General features: G+C 40.1%; 2 protein-coding genes and 1 long non-coding RNA gene across 3 annotated transcripts in view; 1 reads left to right on the forward strand and 2 right to left on the reverse strand.

Moving 5' to 3' along the window:
* Positions 1-815: 815 nt before the first annotated feature.
* On the reverse strand, positions 816-5,686 carry RPL24 (ribosomal protein L24). Its single transcript, XM_042954543.1, has 6 exons — positions 5,576-5,686; positions 5,376-5,451; positions 4,751-4,861; positions 2,562-2,698; positions 2,091-2,154; positions 816-940 (listed from the first exon to the last, which is right to left on the reverse strand). Exons 1-6 carry the CDS (start codon positions 5,578-5,580, stop codon positions 860-862), a joined length of 474 nt encoding a protein of 157 aa, XP_042810477.1. The 5' UTR covers positions 5,581-5,686; the 3' UTR covers positions 816-859.
* Positions 5,687-17,366: 11,680 nt separating this feature from the next.
* On the reverse strand, positions 17,367-20,874 carry LOC122229439. The gene is made up of 2 exons (XR_006206991.1): positions 20,082-20,874; positions 17,367-17,675 (listed from the first exon to the last, which is right to left on the reverse strand). It is a non-coding gene; the product is annotated as an uncharacterized LOC122229439 (long non-coding RNA).
* CEP97 (centrosomal protein 97) overlaps positions 19,885-21,627 on the forward strand; it is a 28,758-nt gene continuing 27,015 nt past the window's right edge. Inside the window, exon 1 of the mRNA XM_042954539.1 lies at positions 19,885-20,019. Coding sequence (XP_042810473.1) covers positions 19,977-20,019 — 43 coding nt within the window. The 5' untranslated portion in view covers positions 19,885-19,976. The remainder of the gene's footprint in view (positions 20,020-21,627) is intronic.

Here is a 21,627-nt window from a genome sequence, read left to right on the forward strand (position 1 = left end):
GCCAATTTGACAATAAACTAAAAAATAATAATAAAGTAGACTTCAAGTCCCTTGTAGAGCCCAACACTAGACTTGAGCTCATGGCCTTGAGATCAAGATCTGAGATTGAGTTGCAGGTTTAAGTGAAGTTGCAGGCTTAAGGGACTGAGCTACCAGGTGCCCCAAGTTTTAAGCACTTTCAATTCAGCTATCAACTGATGGTAACAGGTGAAGGGCAAACCCAATATAAAATAAATGTTTACCATGGAAGAGTAACTCAACAACAGAAATTCATTGAAAAGATTTACTTTTGGGGAACCTGGGTGGCTCAGTCAGGTAAGCTTACAACTCGATTTCGGCTCCAGTCATGATCTCATGATTCCTGAGGTTGAGCCCCTTGTCAGGCTATGTGCTGACACGCACAGACATGCACTAACACAAAGACTGCTTAGAATCCTCTCTGCCCCTCCCTCACTCACATGCCTGCACTCTCTGAAAATAAACATTTAAAAAACATTGTATTAAAAAAAAAAACCTAGTTCTCAAATTCTTAACTCTATAGTTCAGCTATTACTATGTAGGCACAATATGCCTGTTTTGTTATTAAAAAATTTTTTTGAGAGAGACGGGGTGGTGGGGGGGGGGGGTGACAGGGAGAGGGAGGAGAGGGAGAATCCAAAGCAAACTCCAGGCTCCAAGCCGTCAGGACAGAGCCTGACTCAGGGCTCCAACTCATGAACCATGGAGATCATGACCTCAGCGGAAGTCTGACACTTAACCAACTGAGCCACCCAGGAGCCCCCACCTGTTTTTATAGTAAAAAAAATCCACCACAATCTAGTTATAATCAGATATTTATTTAAAAATCTGATCTGCGAACTTAGCGTTTTCCACCAACTCGGGGTGCAGAAACCTTCACAGGCTTCACAATCTTTTGCTTAGGTGCTGCCTTCGTAGGAGCCTGTAAAAAGATTAACATGTGACATTATTCCATACAAGTTTTCCAATCACTTATGTCCAGATTCTCTATGTATCCTAGATTGCTTTTCTTATTATTTAACTGCATTCCTATTACTCTTAAGAGCCAGCCTCCCCATGAAAAGTTAGAAGTCTACCTCTATAGGATATGTAAATGAAAAGCAAAGATACTGTCACAGATTGGAGAAGTAAGGAGACACAACTAAATGCAGTATGGGATCCTGAACTGTGTCTTAAGAACAGAAAAAGGACATTACTAGTTCTCTAAAACCAATGGTTTTGAAAATTTTACTATGGTTATTGAAACTGATAACATTGAGAAAAGCTGGGCAAACTCTGCACTATTATTTAAAGCTTTTCAAAATAAACTTTAACAACAAAAGCCACCTTTATTTTCCCCTTCCCCAATTTCTGGTACCAACAGACTTCATTTGGCTCTGGCAGAGGGAACTCTGAATCAACCACCCAGGAAACCAGTTAGGAACATCATTTTGATTGGGTCCTTGCACTAAATTCCTTAAAAACTTGAAACTTTCAGGGCACCTGGGTGACTCAAGTCAGTTGGGTATCTCTTGGTTTTGGCTCAGTTTCATGCGTTTAAGCCCTGAGTTGGGCTCTGCAATGGCAGCACAGAGCCTGAGATTTTCCCTCTCTTTCAAAAGGAACAAACTTAAACAACGACAACAACAAAACACCTTGAAACTTTCATTAACCACAATTTGGATTAAAAAGTAAATTTTCTTATTTGACTTTAGTATTATTTTTTAAAAATTTTATTTTTAAGTAATTTCTACGCCCCATGTGGGGCTTGAACTCAATCCCAAGATCCAGAGTCACATGCTCTAATGATTGAGCCAACCAGGGCCCCTCCTCCTGTTATTTTAACATTTATTTATTTTTGAGACAGAGAGAGACAGAGCATGAACAGGGGAGGGTGAGAGAGAGAGGGAAACAGAATCGGAAGCAGGCTCCAGGCTCTGAGCTGTCAGCACAGAGCCCGACGCGGGGCTCGAACCCACGGACCGTGAGATCATGACCTGAGCTGAAGTCGGCCGCTCAACCGACTGAGCCACCCAGGCGCCCCCCTCCTCCTGTTATTTTAAATAAGAAATCCAAGACAATCTCACAATTACCTTAGCAGCAGCCATTGCTGTCTTTTTAGATGCTTGCTTAGCCTTTTTTGCTTCCTTGGCAGCCCTGTGGGGTTAAAAATAACTTAAGGCAAAGTGCTTTGCTCCTTAAGAATGCAGATTAACAAGGAGCTAAAGTGTTTTGGGAAAGCAGATTATCACTTTCCTTCCCCACCTGCAATTATTCGTAGGATAAATCCAAAGAGTTTGTCAATAAATATCATTAACCAAGTCAGCTTAACATAGATTAGAAATTGTACAGCAGCCTTATTTGCATATAGAATTTCAACAAATCATTAAGCATACACTATAAGCTTCTGTATTACTAAACCTCGATATTTAGGACTGACAATTTCAATATAGATTCAAGTATCAAAACACAAAACATCAGATTAGATCCCTATGCCTATAAATTCAGTCATAACCTACAATTCATCCCAATAGCTGAAATGCTCATAACAAAGGCTTCCTCACCTGATGGCTTGTTCTCGTTGAGCCTTCCTAACTTCAGGTTTCTGATTCCTCTTGGCCATTATATCAGCAAGAGATGCACCAGTGATGGCCCTCTGGAATTTGACTGCACGGCGGGTTCTTTTCTTTTGAATTTCTTCCTATGAAACAAAAAGATGGAAGCACACTTATAAATCTTGTTCATGGATATGGGGGAAACAATTAAGATTTGTATTTTAGCGTGCTAGGGCTGATACAACTAAATATCAGACTGAGTAGCTGATGAACAACAGAAATTTCCAACAGTTCTAGAGACTGAAGTCAGGATTCCAGCATGGTCATGTGAGGACCCTCTTCCTATTGTAGCTATATCACCACATGTTGAAGGGAGCCAGAGAGCGCTCTTGGGCATTTTTTATAAGAGCACTAGTGCCATTCCTGATGGCAGAGCCTCCCAAAGTTCTCACCTTTAGTATCATCACCTTGGCAGTTAGGTTTCAACATATGAATTTTAGGAGTGTACATTCAGATCATAACAATATTCAACAAAAAAATAATTCATGCAATCATTTGAAAATATATAAAAAATATCTATGTGTAAAATACTGCAATATGCAGGTAAGTTTTCCAATTATAGACTGATTAAATTATCTCTTGCAAATCCTGGCCATTTTTTACTATTTTAAAAAGACAAAGTCAAATTAATGAAGTTGGCTGGAGAGTACTTACCTCAAAAGTGATTTTAATACGACTGTTTATGTTAAAGAATTTACTTCTAGAAAAAAATTACCAAACCTCAACTCACCTATTTTGTTTTTGCTTAAAGTACTGTCACTGAAAAAAAACTCAATTGGAAAATAATTTATGACAGGAAAGCTACCAAGTCTTAGGGAATGTCCAGGAATCGAAACTGTAAAATTCAAACTTTTGCTAATAAAAGATACATTAACATTACATTGACCGTTTTAAAGCATTTTTTAAGTATATAATTCATTGGCATTAAATATATTCACTATGTTCTGCAACCACCACCGCTATCCATCTAACTTTTTCATCTTTCCAAACCCCAAGCCCATTAAATAATAACCCCACATTCTTCCCTCCCCCTGCCCAGCCTCTGGTAACCTCTACTTTGTCTTTATGAATTTGCCATTACAGATATCTCATAAAGGTGTAATCATATAATATTTGTCCTTCTGTGTCTGGCTTCTTTTACTTTGCATAACTTCTTCAAGGTTTATCCATATTGGCTGTTTGTCAGCCTGTTAAGGCTGAATAATATTCCATTGTATTTATGTAACATTTTGTTGTCCATTCACCCACTGATAGGTCATTTGGGCTGTTTCCATCTTTTGGCTGCTGTGAATAATAGCGCTATGAACATTAGCGTAGAAGTCATCTGTGTTAAATTCCTGCTTACGATTCTCCTGGGTACGTTCCTAGAGGTGTAGATGCTGGACACAGTTCCATTTAACTTTTTAAGAAACTGCCAAGACATTTCCACAGTGCTTGCACCATCCTAAATTCAGCAATGCACAAGGGTTCCAATTTCTCCACATCCTCAGCCACACTGGTAATGCCTGCGCCCCACCCCCTTGAAATCATGACTATCCTAATGGGTGTGTCAAGTCTACTTTCAAATTAAGTTAGAAGTAAGTTTTTCCTTCTAAATTCCCACAACACCTAGTGATGCCATTAATCTGGGAGGTGTCAGTAAATATTCCAAGTGTCCTGAATACTATCCTTACTGCCATGGCACTCAAACCTTCCTCAAAAAATTCCATCACTCCAAAAAAGCACTTCAAGAAGCCTTCAGTCATGAGAACAAAATAGTATGCTGTAAGACTCCACTGATATCTTTCAGAACTAATCCTACAGACATATTCACAACCAAGTTCCCCTAAGTAATTTCTACCCAGTGGAACCCTTTAAATACTTCCGTGGTGCCCTATAACCCAACTATGCATAACGTATCAGATTCTGGCAAGGCAACATTTCAAATTTCAACTCGGCATTACTGTGAGCCTAAGGTATATAAGAAGACACTGTTTTCATCACTCACTTTCACTTCACTGTTTGATGCTTTACAGCTTAGGAGCGCTTTCACATACCGTCCCACTTACCATAATTTTAGGGAGCAGCAACTGATGCTTAGAGAGTTTAAACTTAAGAGCCCCACGACACCCCCAACATCGAAAGTGCATTTTACTTACCGATTGTCCCTTTTTGTGCTTTCTTCTGTAGAGGACAGTCCAATTTATCTGCCGAGGATTCCTCTTGGAAAGGAATGCTGACTCGCATTTTGCATTAAGAAACTGGAAAACCTGTAGTAACAAGTTCAAAGTAGTTACCTACTTAACTAAACAAGGCAGAAAGCTGAGCTCAAAACTCTTTTTCCCCAAAACTCTTAATATTCAAGTTCTGTCCCCTCATTTGGCCCGCCGAGCCCAAAAGGCTTGTGTCACACAACTGGCACAGGTGGCACCACCGAAGCCTTCGAGTTCCGTCCCGTCTTGTACACAGAGCGGGGAAACTTAAGCTCATTCCGCAGGAAAGGTTGGGGTAATCAAATTCCAGGAGGCATCGGTGCCCGAAAAATAGCGATACTTTGACGGTTCATTTCCTGGGACATTTAAGTAACCCCAACTCTTAATTTCCGACCTGACTCACACTAAATCAAACCTCAAAAACGGTTCACCTAGAGGTTTCTGATCCTAACAACCACAGCACACAGGGTCCCGGAAACAAGCCTTCCAGGGACCAAGAATGATGTGGCAAATGAACACGCTCAGACTGAATTAGGAGCACAAGTTGCGTTTAGCAGACGCGGCCCTTCACCTTCCCGTCGGTCCTGGCGTAGCGCCTCCCATGTCCAGGGTAAATCTTGTACCCACTGAAACTGCACAGCTCGACCCTGTAACAAAAAGCAAAAGCCCATTAGAGAGGGTGTCTACGGCGAGGAGAAGCCAAACCCAGAGTGCAGGAGAGGTGCTCTGCCCGACGATGGAAGCGGATTGGGACCTAGGACTTTCACTCACTTCATGGCTGCAGCCGCCGGTAACACAGAAAGATGGTGAAGAGAAAGAGAGGATCATGGGAAGAAGCCTTATAAGGCAGTGGGGCAATCTCCTCCCCCAATTCCCTTCCCTGACCCCGGCGCTTGGTGATGACGTCTACCTCCCAGAGAGACTGATCTGGGTGTTCTCCGTCCCCTCCTTCCTCTGGAGACTGAGCGGGTTCTGTGAGCCAGGAAGTAAACGTCACTTAGGCTGGCGGTTGGTTTCTGAATCTTCCTGTCTCTTCTACGGTCAGGTGTCCTAGAGTCATCGTCCTGCTGCACAGAATGTGAACTCTACATTTTATAGTTTTAGTGACTTGCAGATAATACTCCCAGGTAAAACTTAAAGTCACATTTTGCCTTCCGTGTTGGCCCATTATCTCGACCAACAAAATTAAAGTTTAATAATTTCACCATTTGCAAAATAGTAGTGACATCTGAACTGTCTCCCACGCCTTGCTAATCAAATTGTATATGATGGCCCCTTGCATTAATTATAATTAACATTCACTGAGTTCTCTTTCTGTGCCAGGAATTGTGCTAAAGCATTTACATATATTAGTTTATTCAGTTTACAAAATCCCTATTATAAGGGCTGAAGCATTGCAAAATGACAACTGCCTGTCTTGGAAGAGCTAGGTTTCTATTTCTGTCTATTGCAGCCCAGGGGCCGGCTGGCAGTTGCACAGAGAAGGGCAAAGCCCTTGCCTGGAGGCTTGGAAAAGGGAGCTCTAGCCAAGCCCACTGGGAGGATCAGTGCCTCAATTGCTTGAGCCCTTCTGTGGCTAGAAACTAGCATATGATGGGGAGTGGCAAGAGACAATCCTCGAATTGAGTGTTGGAGTACTTGACTAGGAAACAAAAATGTAATGATTGGTCTATGCTACCTACACAAGCCGCTCACTCTAAAGGGATCGGTAACTAGGTAGTGGAAAAAACTTGCAAAGTCCAGTGAAGTGGCTGACTGATGTTAAGAAAGCTGTAGTGGGACGCCTGAGTGGCTTAGGCGGTTAAGCATCTGACTTCGGCTCAGGTCATGATGTCACAGTTCGTGGGTTCGAGCCCTGTGCCCATCTCTGTGCTGACAGCTCAGAGCCTGGAGCCTGCTTCGGATTCTGGGTCTCCCTCTCGCTCTGCCCCTTCCCCGGTCATGCTCGGTCTCTCTCAAAAATAAAAAATTTTTAAAAATTAAAAAAAAAAAAATCTGTAGTTACTGGTGCCTAGGTGGCTCAGTCGGTTAAGGGTGGGACTTTGGCTCAGGTCACGATCTGCGGTTCCTGAATTCGAGCCCCACCTTGAGCTCTGCACTTACAACTCAGAGTATGGAGCCTGTTTGGGATTCTGTGTCTCCCTCTCTCTGTTCCTCCCCTGCTTGTGCGCTCGCTCTCTCTCTCTCTCTCTCTCTCTCTCTCTCGTAAGTAAACAAACAAATAAACAAAAAGAAAGCTGTAGTTTTGTTGAAACCAGTCTTAAGAATGAGTTAATAGCGCCTGGCTGGCTCAGTGGGTGGAGCATCCGGCTCTTGATCTCGGGATTGTGAGTTTGAACCCCACGTTGGCTATAGAGATTACTTAAAAATAAAATCTTAAAAAAGAGAAAAGAATGAGTAAATAGAAATCAGCATGGAATTGAAAAGCAAAGAGGAGGAATTTGACAGCCTGACCAACTCTGACCAGATTTTCAGAATACCTGATATGCTTGGAGGATATTATCTAAATAGATGATGGGCAGATGGATGCCTCAAGCTTCCGTGGCTTGATGAATTTAGTCAACTCTGACATTCATACATCTCTCTTTGTTTTAAATTGATGCTGATTAAACAAATGTTTGAGAAAGAAAGAAAGAAAGAAAGAAAGAAAGAAAGAAAAAGAAAAAGGAAGGAAGGAAGAAAACCACCTGAGTAGAATAGAAGATAGAGCCAAGATTTACCTGCAGGAATTTGGTCCACTGAACCCTGGAATTTATAGTCCCTTCTCAAGCATTTTAGGAAGATTTTATTTTACTGGTCTTCAAAATTATGTTTGGCTTGAGTAGTTCTGCGGAGGAAACGCAGGAAACTAGATCTTAGGGATTTTAGTTCTTTTACTCTTTCCTGGAGGTCATTCTTGAGCTGGCATTTCAGGATTCTTTGTAACACATTGTGTGTATCACACCTTATATTATGCTCACATGCTCTTAGAATAAGAAAGTGTGGGGTACCTGGGTCATTCAGTCAGTTAAGTACGTGACTCTTGATTTTGGCTCAGGTATGATCTCAGGCTTGTGGGATTGAGCCTCACGTTGATCTCTGTGCTGGGTATGGAGCCTGCTTGGGATTCCCTCTCTCTGCCTCCTCCTGCTCATGCTCTCTCTTTCTCAAAATAAATAAACATTAAAAAAAAAAACGATACAGCATTAAAAATTATGAAGCTTTCTTTAAAATTATGAAGCATTAGTGGGGTGCCTAGCTGGGTCAATTAGTGGAGTATTATTACACTCTTGATCTCTGAGTTGTGAGTTCTAGCCCCAAATTGGGTATAGAGATTACTTTTAAAAAATAAAATTATAAAGCATTATTAAAATTACAAATTATGAAGTATTCTATAAAATCTAAATCTATGGGGTGCCTGGGTGACTCAGTTGGCTAAGTGTCCAACTTCAGCTCAGGTCATGATCTCACAGCTCCTGAGTTCAAGCCCACATCAGGCTATGAGCTGAGAGCTCAGAGCCTGGAGCCTGCTTTGGATTCTGTGTCTCCCTGTCTCTCTGCGCCTCCCCTGCTCATGCTCTTTCTCTCCTCCAAAAATAAATAAACAAAAAAAAATTTTTTTTTTAATCTAAATCTAATCAAGTCTTCATATCTATCAATTATATGAAATATGGAGGACAGGAACATGTGAAACAATTCCATAAGGATGCAACTGGCATCTACAGGATGACTTAAACTCTTCAACAATATGTAAATTGAAAGGAGAGAGATTAGAGCCTGTCCAATTGACAAGACAAGCTGCATAAATAATTTTCATGGCCTGGTGTAAAATGAAAGTGGTGTCTCCTTTTTCAAATAGCAGGATAAAGGTATAAAATATTAAGCTCTTTCCTGTCTTCAGTAATCTGTCTCTTGACCTTTCATGGTGGTTTTTCATTTGCTGTTTAACCTCATGCTCCCTTAGGCAAGGACATTCGCTAGGGCCTTGCAGCCCCTCACAGGTGCCCAGGGACCTGCCCTGTGACTTGATGCGTGCATTGGAACAGGCAAGGCCAAGCCAGCTCTTGGGTTGCCCCTCCTGCTGGTCTCTGGACCAACACGTTGTGCCCCACAACAGGGAGGCAGGGGCGGTGTCCAGCTGGCCATCTCCTTCCACCCGGTACCCCCTGCCTAACCCACAGGGAATGGGCAATCCCCTGGGGTGTGTTATGTATCTGGGTCTTGGAAGGGGGTGGGCAGCAAGCCACTTTTGGAATGCATGGCAGTGTGGCTACCTTTGGTGAGTGGCAGAATCAGCCACTCTCAGAACCCATCCCTAGAAAATGAGGAGGCTGCAGGAAGTGGACCTGCGGGTGAGCTGAGGCTCCAAGCCCCAGGCACATGCCCCATTGTCCCCATTGTACTTCACCTACAGAACAGAAATTCAAGGACAGATTTACAGCTATCCTAGACAGTTAATGCAGAGCATTAAACCCCAAGTGTGGGATGCACCTAAGTGTCAGGCCCTGTGTGACTGCATTGGTTGCACAACTTGAAGCTGGCTCTACCTATGGATTAGAAGAGATTTAAGAACTTCTGCAACCAATTGCAACATATGGACCTTATTTGAGGCCTGATTTGAACAAACATGCTGGACAGACCATATGGGGTAATTTGAATACTGATTGGATTTTGGATGATACTTAGACTTACTGTTAATCCTTTAGGTGTTCTAATTTTACTGTGGTCATGTTTAATTTTGAAAAGTGTTCTTATACTTCTAGATACATACTAAATATTTATAGATGAAATAGCATAATGGTTGGGATTTGTCTTAAAATAATATAAGGGAGCAGCCAGTGGCTAAGGGCATGGATGAAAAAATGACCAGGAATGGATAATAGTTGAAGCTGGTGTTGAGTTGGACGGTTCATTAAAATAGTCTCTATATTGTTATGTACTCTTTTAATTACTTTTCCCTGATAAAACATTTCAAACAATTCTAATGTGCTTTGGGATAGAAAGATTCGATCCCACAATTCGATCCTGGAAAATAGGGAGGGTAAGCACCATTTGTATTATTTTGTAACTAAAAAATTTTTTTAATTAAAAAATTACTTATACAAGAACAGCAGCTGTATTCATAACAAATACAGGAAACAGTGTAGGTGCCCCATCAATAAGTGAATATATAAGTAAACAGTAATATATATTTATACAATGGACTACTACACAGAAATAAAATGGAATGAACTTAAAAAAAAATATTTATTTATTTTGAGAGAGAGACAGCAGGGGAGGGGCAGAGAGAGAGGAAGAGACAAAATCCAAAAAAAGGCTTTGTGCTCTCAGCTGTCAGCACACAGCCCGATGCAGGGCTCGATCTCACGAATGGTGAGATCATGACCTGACCCAAAATCAAGAGTCAGGTTGCTTAACCGACTGAGCCAACTAGGCACCCCTAAAATGGAATGAACTTTTGATTTACACATCAATATGAGTATGAAAAACATTGTGCTAAGTGGAAGAAGTCTTACCCCCCAAAAAGTACCACTGTATGATTCCATATATATCAAGTTCTACACCATGCAAAACTAATTTTTAATGGGAAAAAATCAGAACTGTGGTTACTTCTGGGTGGGAAGGGAAGGATTGAGCCAGAAGGTATATAAGGGAGATTTCTGGTAATGGTACTGTTCTATGTCTATAGATTGTGGGTTAATTACACAGTTGGTCAAAACTCAGGGGATGTTCGCTAAGATTTGAGCATTTTATTGTATGTGAATTTTACTTTAAAAGAAATGAAACTAAATAAATAATGAGTACTAGTTAATGAAATACTGTCTTAAGTAAATAGGGAGAAGTATAGTGAATGGATGGAGGGGATAGATAAATGGAAAGATGTATGATAAAACAAGCATAATAAAATGTCAATAAGAGAATCAAAGTAGTGAGTTTATGAGTACTCACGGTAAAATCCTTTCAAATTATCTATATGTTGGAAATTTTTCGTTATAAAATGTTGGTAAAATAATTAAAGGGAGCCATCTTCTGGAAGAAATTGGTATTACTGATTGGCTCAAAAATGCAAGAAGGAAGCATGGTGTTTGTATCCTTCAGTATGTAGTAACTGCTTATTATTTGTCACATATTCTATTGGTTCTCACTCATGTGCTCAAGCTATCTTCTTTGACTGGAAATCTTTCCTCCCTTCAACTGGCTAACTTCCTGCTCAGATTTTTAATTCATCCAAAGAGGTTTATAAATAGTAAATATTTTAGAATTTGTGGGCTAACAAGCAAAATTGAGGATGTTATATAGGCACTTATATAATAAGAGAAAAAAATTTTCACAACATTTTCATTGATGAAATTTAAAATATAATGACAGTTTTGAGTATGAGTTTTGGTAAAAACAACTCTATTAAAGAGAAAAATGAAATTCTTGTGGGGGGAGGTAGAAGATAGACATTTCTCTTAATTAGGGTTTAAAGTTATTCCCTACCATTAAAATCAATTACAAATGTTTGACTCTCAATCCTGATCTGTAATGAGATTTTACATACTTCATCTTTGAAAAATGTGTTCTCACCCAGATAAATACTGCTCAAAACTAATACCAATCCAAGGGCATATGATAATTGAGCATGTCAATCTTTTAGAAGTCAATTACAGAAGTAGATTATTCTTTTGATATTTTCTTTTTAGCATGATTAATAATTATTTCCAATTGAAAGTTAAATGAAAGCTAATTGCACAGTTAAGTGGGTCTTAAAATATGGAATTTTCCTTTGTATTTGCATGGAGATCTTTCAATACCACTAAAATTTTGGTTGGGCTCAAAAATATAACCACTGCAAATCTGTTTGAGAATGGAGATCTTGCTTTTTGATATAACTTGTAAATCTACTAATGTTATTTTTTGTCAAAATACCTTAGAATAAGTTTTGCATGTAAGTGCTGTGTTGTTTTATAATTTTAGGTTGAGTTCATTAAGAAGCATCATTAAATGATCAAAACTAGCAAATTAGCAAAAACTAATTCTAAAGCCTTTCTGTCAGTGTTCCATAATAGTAGTTAGGAGGGTTCTTTTCATTTAGAAAAACTTCAATCTTGACCCTGAGTTAAAAAAAAAAAAATCACAATAAAACATTATTAAATGCTGTGTGGTAGGGCAAGTCGGGATATTCAGCGCCTAATTCTGACAAGATTTCATGGAAGTCCATGAGAACAAATGAAGTTTATTATTAACACTACTGGTTCAATAACAACACATGGTAGATTCAAATGTTTTCCACAAAGTACCTGTTGATTGATAATACAATAATGGTATATCCATAGAATTTAGCACCTTACATATTCACAAGTGTTGAAAATGTGTCAAACAGAGCCTTTTTCTACTTACATAAGTTGTAACACATCATAGCTGATTTCACTTCAGATGTAATTAATTAGTGTTTTCTCTACTTCTTTAACAATATTGTCACCTGTTTCATGTAGCCTATTCATAGAAGCTATTCTTCAGTCGTTTCAAACATTGATTTCTGGAACAAATGGGCACAAATAAGCTGTATCAATAACACCTGCCCATTCATTAAGAGCCATGGGAAACCATTCAAAATAATTTGCCTTCACCAAATAACTTAAATTGCCTATTGATGTTGTTCCCAGCATCTTTAACACTTAAAGCAGCTGTTCTCACCTAAAGGCTAATGGTCTTAAACCAGTTTATTTTTTCTAGATATATTTCTTCAGCTGCGGCAAACATCATTTAATTAACATACCATAAGTAAATGACTTTCTTTGCCTGTCTAACAAATGGGCCATGGGCTCTTTTCTCTCATTTCTTTCTTTGAAGAAATTTTAGTATGAGGAGATATCAAAATTTTCTAACTTTTCTGATTGATTCCTGTGGTTTGGGAATATTGTGATGGCTGTTTAGTCTGGTGGGTAGACATATCTTGCATTCTTTAAGCACAGAGAATGGTTCACTGCAGAATAATCATAATATTTTGCCATCTAATTTGATAACAAAATAATCCACACTTAACCATACCTTAAAGACAGAATATTTTAAGTCTACATTTTTCTTTTTCTTTTTTTTAATATGATAGGTATATGTTGGTAAGAAAACAAACCAATAAATTGTCACAGTATGGTAATAACGCATGGCACTTGAAATCGTGTCAGGTAAAAATGTGTTGTGGTGATTTGTAGTAGGTAATGGAAGTGCTAAGAATGCCACATATGGTCTCAATCATGAGTTCTTTATTGTATGGTAAATGCAGCCATTAACAATAGGTAAATAAGTATGGCTTATGCCAAAAATATATTATTTATGGACACTGAAATTTGAATTAAATATAATTTTAGGTGTCATTAAATGTTATTCTTTTGATTTTTTCCAGTCACTTAAAATGTAAAAGCTAGGTGTGCAGTGTGCTCTCTCTCTTGCAAAATAAACTTAAAAAGAAAAAAAAATCCTATAATAATATTTGGACAGAGGAGCGGATTGCTCTGCCTTATTATTACAAAAAGGCTCAGTTGGAATTCTTTCCAGAGAGTCGGGCTGAACAAATAGTGAGTTCTTCCAAAGAGAGGAAACAAACAGATGGGGGAACCAATCAATGATTGTCTCCACCATGCCCACTGTATGTAAACGGTTAGCTCACCATTCTTCAAAGCAACAAGATTTCAGGAAGGTGGACAGAAACAGTCTTATAAATTATAATAGACAGATAAAGTAATTACTTCTAAATAAATGGAAGGGTCAAAACAATGAATATAGAGGAGTTAGCCATGTCAAGATGAGATACTAAAATTTTTATTTTTTCCACATGTAATAATCAGCTAATATCTGAGAAAAGAAACAGGTGGAAATATAAATAATTTCAAGAATAAAGCTACTGTGAGATATTTTTCAGGTGCCTTTAACTAATTAACTGGAAAGAAGTTGTTTCTTGTTTAAAAGAGTGATAAAGGGATTCTTGACATTTTAATTTCATTCATTCTCTTTTGAAGTGTTTCCAAAAGGCAGTGGAACCTATAAAAGTGATTCATTATATTCCCAATTGAAAATTAAGTGAATGTGTAAATAAAAAGTTCCAAGTTTCATTTGTACTTGGAAGACTGCTTAAAAGCTCAAAAAGTTCATTTATAAGAGTGGTAGTTTTTACCCACCCCCCCCCCCCCAACTTGATTCATTTTTTAAACTATTTTTTTCTTAACTTTGTTTATTTAGAGAGAGAGAATACCACGCAGGCTCTGCACTGTCAGCACAGAGCCTGACACAGGACTTGATCCCACGAACATGAGATCATGACCTGAGCTAATATCGGGAGTCAGACGCCGAATTGACTGAGCCACCCAGGTGTCCCTACTTTCTATTTTAAAATAGTGTAGCATATATCTGTTTATTTTTAAAAATATATTACTGTAGGGGCGCCAGAGCGGCTCAGTCAGTTAAGTGTCTGACTTTGGCGCAGGTTATGATCTCACAATTCCTGAGTTTCAGCCCCCTGTCAGGCTCTGTACTGACAGCTTGGAGCCTAGACCCTGCTTCAGATTCTGTGTCTCCTCTCTCTCTGCCCCTCCCCTGCTTACACTCTGCCCTGCTCTCTTACTTACAAATAAGTAAATTAATAAAAACATTAAAAAATAAAAGATATACTTATCGTAAAAATTTTAGAAAGTGACAGGCAAGCTAGAGGCACCTGGGTAGCTCAATCAGTTGGGTGTCAGACTCTAGATTTCGGCTCAGGTCATGATCCTGGGAGCATGGAATGAAGTCCTGTGTTGGGCTCTATGCTGAGTGTGGAGCCTGCTTAAGATTCTCTCTCTCCCTGGGCCTCTCTGCCCCTCTCCTCACCTGGTACTCTCTTTCAAAACAAAAACAAAAACCCACATGTAAGGGAAAAGTAATGTCTCCGTAATCTTCCTACCCAGAGAAGTCCCTGTTAACGTGTTGGTTTGTTTCTTATCAATCTCTCACTTTTTTTAAAGTTTATTTATTTTATTTTGAGAGACAGAAATAGAGAAGGGCAGAGAAAGAGCGAGAGAGAGAATCCCAAGCAGGCCCCTCACAGTCAGCACAGAGCCCAATTTAGGGTTCAATCTCTCCAACTGTGAGATCATGACCTGAGCCAAAATCAAGAGTCAGATGCTTAACAGACTGAGCCCCCAGGTGTCCCTCTTTTCAATCTCTTATATATCTAGACCCCTGCCTCCCATATTTTTTTAAAACAAAAATGAGTATATACCGTACATAGATTTGGGACTGCTGTTTTCAAGAAATAGGTTTTGAAAATTTCCCTGTGGTCAAATTTTTGGTCATTTCATACCTTTTAACTTTTTTTTTTTTTTTGCTTTTCTTCCTTTCCAGTTGAGAGAATAATATCAAGTAGAAATGAAGTATATTGATATGCTGAGGAATGCAAATATGTTAACTTTTTTCTTCTGAAATTATACTTTTAAAACTTTGAAATCACTAAGATTTTCAAATTTAACTATAATACAAAATCTATAATACAGAAAGAATACGAATAATAATAATATCTTTAAAATACAAACTCCCACCTGGCACCTGCCTGGTTCAGTTAGTAGAGCATGCAACTCTTAATCTCAGGGTCATGAGTTCAAATCCCATGTTGGGCATGGAGCCTACTTAAAATACAATTTTAAAAAAAGAGGAAATAAAACTAGAGTAAAGAAAATGTTATGAAGAAAATCAGAAATTCCCTTTCATGCCTTCAAATGAAATTATAAACTCAAAAGGCTACTTTATATAGATATTCTCTAGAAGGAATTGGCAAACTATGGCCCATGGACCAAATCCAGCCTACCTCCTGCTTTTGGACAGTCTACAGCTAATCATAGTTTTTACATTTTATTTATGTATATATTTTTTAAGTTTTTAAAATGTATTTATTTTTTAAATGTTTATTTTTGAGAGAGACAGAACGAGTGAGTGTGAGTGGGGGAGGGGCAGAGAGAGAGGAAGACACAGAATCTCAAGCAGGCACCAGAGGCTGTCAGCACAGAGTCTGATGCAGGGCTCAAACTCACGAGAACCATGAGATCATGACCTGAGCTGAAGTCGGACGCTTAGCCAACTGAGCCACCCAGGTGCCCCAATTTATTTATTTTTTTTGAGAGAAAGAGAGTGCGAAAGCGGGGGGGGGGGGGGGGGGGGGGGGGGGGGGGCAGGGAGAGAGAGATGGACAGAGGATCTGAAGCGTGCTCTGTGTGGACAGCAGAGAGCCCAATGTGGGGCCTGAACTCATAAACTGTGAGATCATGACCTAAGACAAAGGCAGATGCTTAACCAACTGAGCCACCCAGGTGCCCCTACATTTTATTTTTTTTTTAAGTATATAGTATTTTTTAAAGTTTATTTATTTTATTTGAGAGAAAGAACAGGGAGGGAGAGAGAGAATCCCAAGCAGGCTCTGCACTTTCAGCACAGAGCCTAACACGGGGCTCAAACTCATAAACCATGAGATCATGACCTGAGCCGAAACCAAGAGTGGGTTACTTAACTGACTGAGCCGTCCAGGAGCCCCCACTCCTGAAAGTTTATAGCAATAGCAGAACCAGAGTTTTGTCTGGTTTATCTGACCCAGAATCTGGATGAAAGTATTCCTATTATAGAGTCAACTAAGTATAGTCATGGATTTTTAAAAGACTGGCTAGATGTTCCTGGGCACAGTTCCACATCCTAAGTGAACCAGCAACCCTTTAAAATCACACCACAGTAACTCTTTTGTGCTTCAGATACAGCTTGTACATCTAATTTATTTAACTAAATTGCCTCATCTTATATATATGTTAAACCTTGCAAGCTCAAATCAAGTAGGAGGATTCTGCTGACCAACACTATGAACCTTTCAACAAAGGAGCATTTTGGGGGGGGGGGGGTCAGGCCTAGGCCCCACAACACTTTCCTTTGTATCAGCACAGTGTACCTGATCTCTGCAAGGGCTGATAGCCCTGAGTCATCCCCTGCATCTGTAATGCAGCTGCCCAGTGCTACTGGCATTATCTAAGTAAAACCCCTATTAGCGTGTTAATCCCCTCCTCAAACACTTCCCTCTTGAAATTCAACTTTCAAGAGCCAACATAATCTGGCCTCACATACCTCCCACCATTCATTCCACTAATTTTCATTTGGCGTTTTTGAGTGAGGGATGGACAAAATGAACCTTGTGTTTTAGAAGGTTAAACTGCTCATGTAACAAGGATGAACTGAAGACTAGAATAGTGGCAGGAAGGAGACTGTTGTAATCGTGAATGGTAACCTTTAACAGAGCAGTTTCAGGAGAGCATTATATACAAGTTTAGATAACACAAATAGAGAAGAAACTGGAACAACACTTGTGGGTAGTGCAATATATCTTCACAAAATAAAGGAGGCTTTCTCATTAGGATGAGAACTTATATTTGAAAAAAAAGTAAGTATAATAACTTTGAAGATTTAAAGCTTTAAAACTACAAACTCTTCTCAATAATTTAGGCTGGCTGGGTTTGAGGACCCAGAGGGGGTCCCGTAGGACCAGCCAATGCGATCCTTGGCTTTGTACAAGGCGGAAATCAAACAGCAGCTGGGAGGAAGTGAAAGTAGCATTTATTGAAGATCTAGAGAGGGCAGATACAGACCGAGCATCTAGGAGACTCAGAAAGGAAAAGGGGAATGAGTCTCATCTTTGCTTGGGGTCTGGAGTTTTTACTGAGGATGTTGGTCTGGTGTACGTGTTCTGTCAGGCATCCAGGAACTGGTCAAAACAAGGGCAAGTGCTCAGGTGTCCTTCATGAGTCGTTTATGCCTTGGAGCCAGTGGTCCTGGTGTCAAGGTGTCTGGAGTCAGTGGTCTTAGAAAATGTTCATGATGACCTCGCTCCTTAGATGTTACTTTTGTGCTGGAAGATTCCAAAGAAATCACTAACTCCTTGACATGTACAAGGACATACATTACTGGTACTATAAGCCACGTATAGGGGAGCCATGTAGGTCCTAGCAAGAATATAAGAAGGAAAAGGAGAAAAAAATGCAGGTTTTTTTTCATGGGGTTCCTTTAGTTCCCATATCATTACAAGAATTTTAACACTGTAAAGATTTTGAAAATTTGCTAATTTTTTTTATTAAAAAAATCTTTATGTGAAGGTTTAGGTGCATACAAGTAAACATTTTCTTCTTTGGTTAGTAGTCATTGGCAGACTCTTATGGTCCTGCTCCCTTATCTGTGACTTATGACATGGAAAGAGGAACTGTCACTATGATATATCTATTCATGGAAAATCTAGAAATCCTGAATGAATATTAACATTCCTTATTATTATTTGTTATTATTTAATAAGTGTTACACACAATAACAAAACCCAAAGAGTGCAAAAAGTTATACACTGATAGGTTCATGTATTTTGTCTGTCCACTTGTCTGGAAGAAAGGCTGCAACCCTTTCAGATTATTGAAGTGGTTTGTAAATCAAAAAGAAGGTTAGAACCAAAGTTAAAGAATTTCAATAAGAAAATTCTTCAATAGGGGCTCCTGGTTGCCTCAGTCTGTTAAGTGCCTGAATCTTGATATTGATATCACTGTTCACGAGTTTGAGCCCCGAGGGCAGCTCTGCACTGTCAGTGAGGAGACTGCTTGGGATTCATTCTCTCTCCCTCTTGCTCAACAAAACAAAACAAAACAAAACAAAACAATAACAACAAAACAAAACAAAAAACAACCAAAACCAAAAAAACTTGCAAGAGGGAACTTTACTCCTCAGGTATCCTCTGGGCTACCAGGATCCCCCTCCCAAGTCATTACCCTGCTAAATTAGAACTGTAAACACTTTCTCTCTCTCTGCGCCGGAGACTCCCCTCAATTCTCACGAGATATTCCGGGAACAAAAGTAGGAGACAGTATTCAGACTCACTTTGTTCTTACACCTATATAGTAAAATTGCACTTTCTAGGTAAGGCGTCTCTTGGTTAGAAGAGAAAGATTCCTAGTCTTAATTACCTCTTCAGAACTAGGAAATTTGTCTTCAGACTAAATCAGTGGGAAATTGAGTGAAAAAAGGAGTTAAGGCAGGTGTAGTCACAGAGATAGGAGAACCCAGGAAGGAGGGAATGCTCACAGGATCAAGGGCCTGGAAATCTAAAAGTGTGAGTTACCAGATTTCCCCAAACACAAATGATCAGAGATTTTCTACAATGCTGTTCCAGCAAGAGGGGAGTTCATAATAAAGGTTGCAAGGGGAATGGAGGCATGTGTACTAGAAATTGAAGTTCCCTTTGTACCTTCTGTACTGCTATTAGGTTAGTTTTTCACTTCTTTTGAGAATAACCTCATTACCACCTACCCTCACCTGCAGCCTGTGCTAATGTCTTTCATGTACTTCTGAATCGTTTTAGAGTCTACACATCTTTTAAGCCCTAGCTCCGTTTCACTTCCTCCTTCAAGTCTTCTTTGAAGATTGTTGTTTCTGTCTTTCTCCATTTGCTGAGATCTGTGTTTATAGTTGCAATCATGCTAGTTATCAGGAAATAGTTATATCAAAGGTGTAAGCCTCCCGTAGCGTTGGGAAGTGTAAGTCTTGAATTTGGAGACTATATTGTAAACTTCTCTTGTATACTCCTTGGAAAAATCCTAGGTTCATACTTATTAAATATACACCCAGGTCTAAATTTCTGTTAAATATTCAAGAACCACTTAAAAATACTTTATAGAACTTTCTATCCCAGAATGCTTTAAATTTTCATATGAAATGTATCCATTTTGACTATCTCAACAAGATCTCCCAAGTCATTCTTATAGCAGAGTTGAAAACTTTCAACTTATTCAGAATTGTCAAAAGGGGCAGCCACCTCTGCAGTGAGAGGACTTCTAACACTGAGCGCTCAAATTCAGTCTGCATTAAATAGCGACCTTATAATTATCTCAATGGGAAAAGTGTCAAATTTCGGAGACACCTAGAAAAGGGAGTGAAACGATCATCTAACAATACAGTTGCTTATTTGTCAGAAAAGGGAGCTGACCCGAGTTCCTGAACACACTGCGGCTCAGACTCCAACCCGGGTTTTACACCATTAGGTGCAGACCAGCCAATTGGGCCGTCTGGTTGCCGTGCATCCTGGGAGCTGTAGTTTCCGGCTGCTGCCTCCTGACTACCGGCTCCACCAAGCAGCTGGAGGACGGTTGCTTGGTATTTTTAGCAAGCGGGAAGTATGGCGGTGGCGCGCGTCGACGCGGCTTTGCCTCCTGGAGATGGTAAGGCGATCCTCACCCTTGAGACCTAAGGTTTACTCCACGGAACTAAGTTAAATAGTTACCTGGTGGAGAGAAGAAGCCTGGGTTTAGGTGTGCAGTTCTGTACCAGTTCTTTCGATGCGGGACTGTGGGCGTCGCGGAGCCGCGCTCCCTTCTGGGAGTTGTAGTTCCCGAGTGTTGCCTAGTTCTGCGGATTTGCGGAAAGGGTCGACCTGGGGACTACATCCCCAGGGTCCTTCGCGTGGCCGGGCTCCCTGGCTCCCGCGCTTCTGAAGCTGCTTGGGTGGTAGATTTCGGGCTGCGGTGACCTTTCTTGGATGTTTACTTCGAATTTTGGATGCCCAAGTGAAAACTGCCGGATCTCCCTCTTTAGCTTTGCCTGTCTCCTTTTCCCCTTGCTTCCTATCACGTTTAAGAAACCGTCTTTCAACCACAGCTCCCTGACCGACGTTAAACCCTTTTTTGGAAGTGTCCGATGGCTGTGATAAAATCTAGGGGGACCTAGAGGCCACAGTTCTACACCCCTTGTTCTGCAGACCAGGTTCTGGGATCGGGCTTGGTGGCCACCCAGCGGAGCGCAGGGTGTGGATGCTTCTGTGACTGGGAGTCGCCGGGCATGAGCCGAGCTCCTTTGTTTTGGTTACGGCTCCGAGGCTCCGCTGCAGCCTACTGGGTCGGGGGCTGGTCGAGTCCTCTCTCCAAAGCTTGGATCTGGGGGTCATTATCTGAGGGCCGTAACTTCTCGGAGTATGTGTGTGGGGGGGGGGAAGTCGATAGTTCCAAGGGGTCTGTCGACCCCGTGCAAAGACTACATTTTCATTGCACAGCACACAGCTTTCCCCAAATTCTCAGAGAATCCCGTGACAACCCCTCCCCGCCCCCCCCTCCCCCCCGCCAATGCTAGAATCCATTAGACAATGAAAAAACGTTGAAACCTTTCAGGAGAGCAATCTCGCATAATTATTTCCCACAGTAATCTTAATCTGGGTATAAATTTGAAATTGGCAGTTTCTGTGGCCCCACCCCTTTTTGATATCTGCTTCTCTTAAACTGCACCCCCCCCCAGCCCACCACGGGAACTACAGTGATAGCAGTAAACAGTTAAGGAGTACTTTTTATGTGAGCCAGATGATGTTCTGAGGCTTTTTTTTTTAATATCTCATTTTCTCTGTAGAACAACATTGTAAGGCAAATATTATTATCATTCCCATGTTATAGAGTGGAAAAGTGAGCCCCAAAGAGATCAATGACCTGCCCAAGATAGCACAATGGTTAACCCGGGGAAATAGGATTTGAAACGTCTGTGAAACTAAATTACTTTATTGGCTTCTGTGTGCCAGGAATGGGGCTAAGTTTTGTTTATATCATTTCTTTTTTTAATCCCCACCTCAATCAAGTGTATTGTTCTCAATTCATAGATAAATTAACTGAACTATGATTTTTAAAATAATCGGGGACTTTAGGATATACTGGTAATTAGATTGCAAGCAGGTTGATCTCTATCAAAAGATTAGTTCCATTAAAAAAAATACAATCATTACTTAGCCACAAAATATGGAATAGTTCATATTTAAATGTGAAGCATTCCAAAGCATTACATCATAGAAA

This window comes from Panthera leo, chromosome C2, assembly GCF_018350215.1.
Source record: "Panthera leo isolate Ple1 chromosome C2, P.leo_Ple1_pat1.1, whole genome shotgun sequence".
Taxonomy (NCBI): domain Eukaryota; kingdom Metazoa; phylum Chordata; class Mammalia; order Carnivora; family Felidae; genus Panthera; species Panthera leo.

Coding starts and splice junctions, on each gene's coding strand:
- RPL24 (XM_042954543.1), bottom strand. Junction 2,155..2,561: donor CAACGAGAACAAGCCATCAG/GTGAGGAAGCCT, acceptor TTAACCCCACAG/GGCTGCCAAGGAAGCAAAAA. Junction 941..2,090: donor CAGCAATGGCTGCTGCTAAG/GTAATTGTGAGA, acceptor ATCTTTTTACAG/GCTCCTACGAAGGCAGCACC.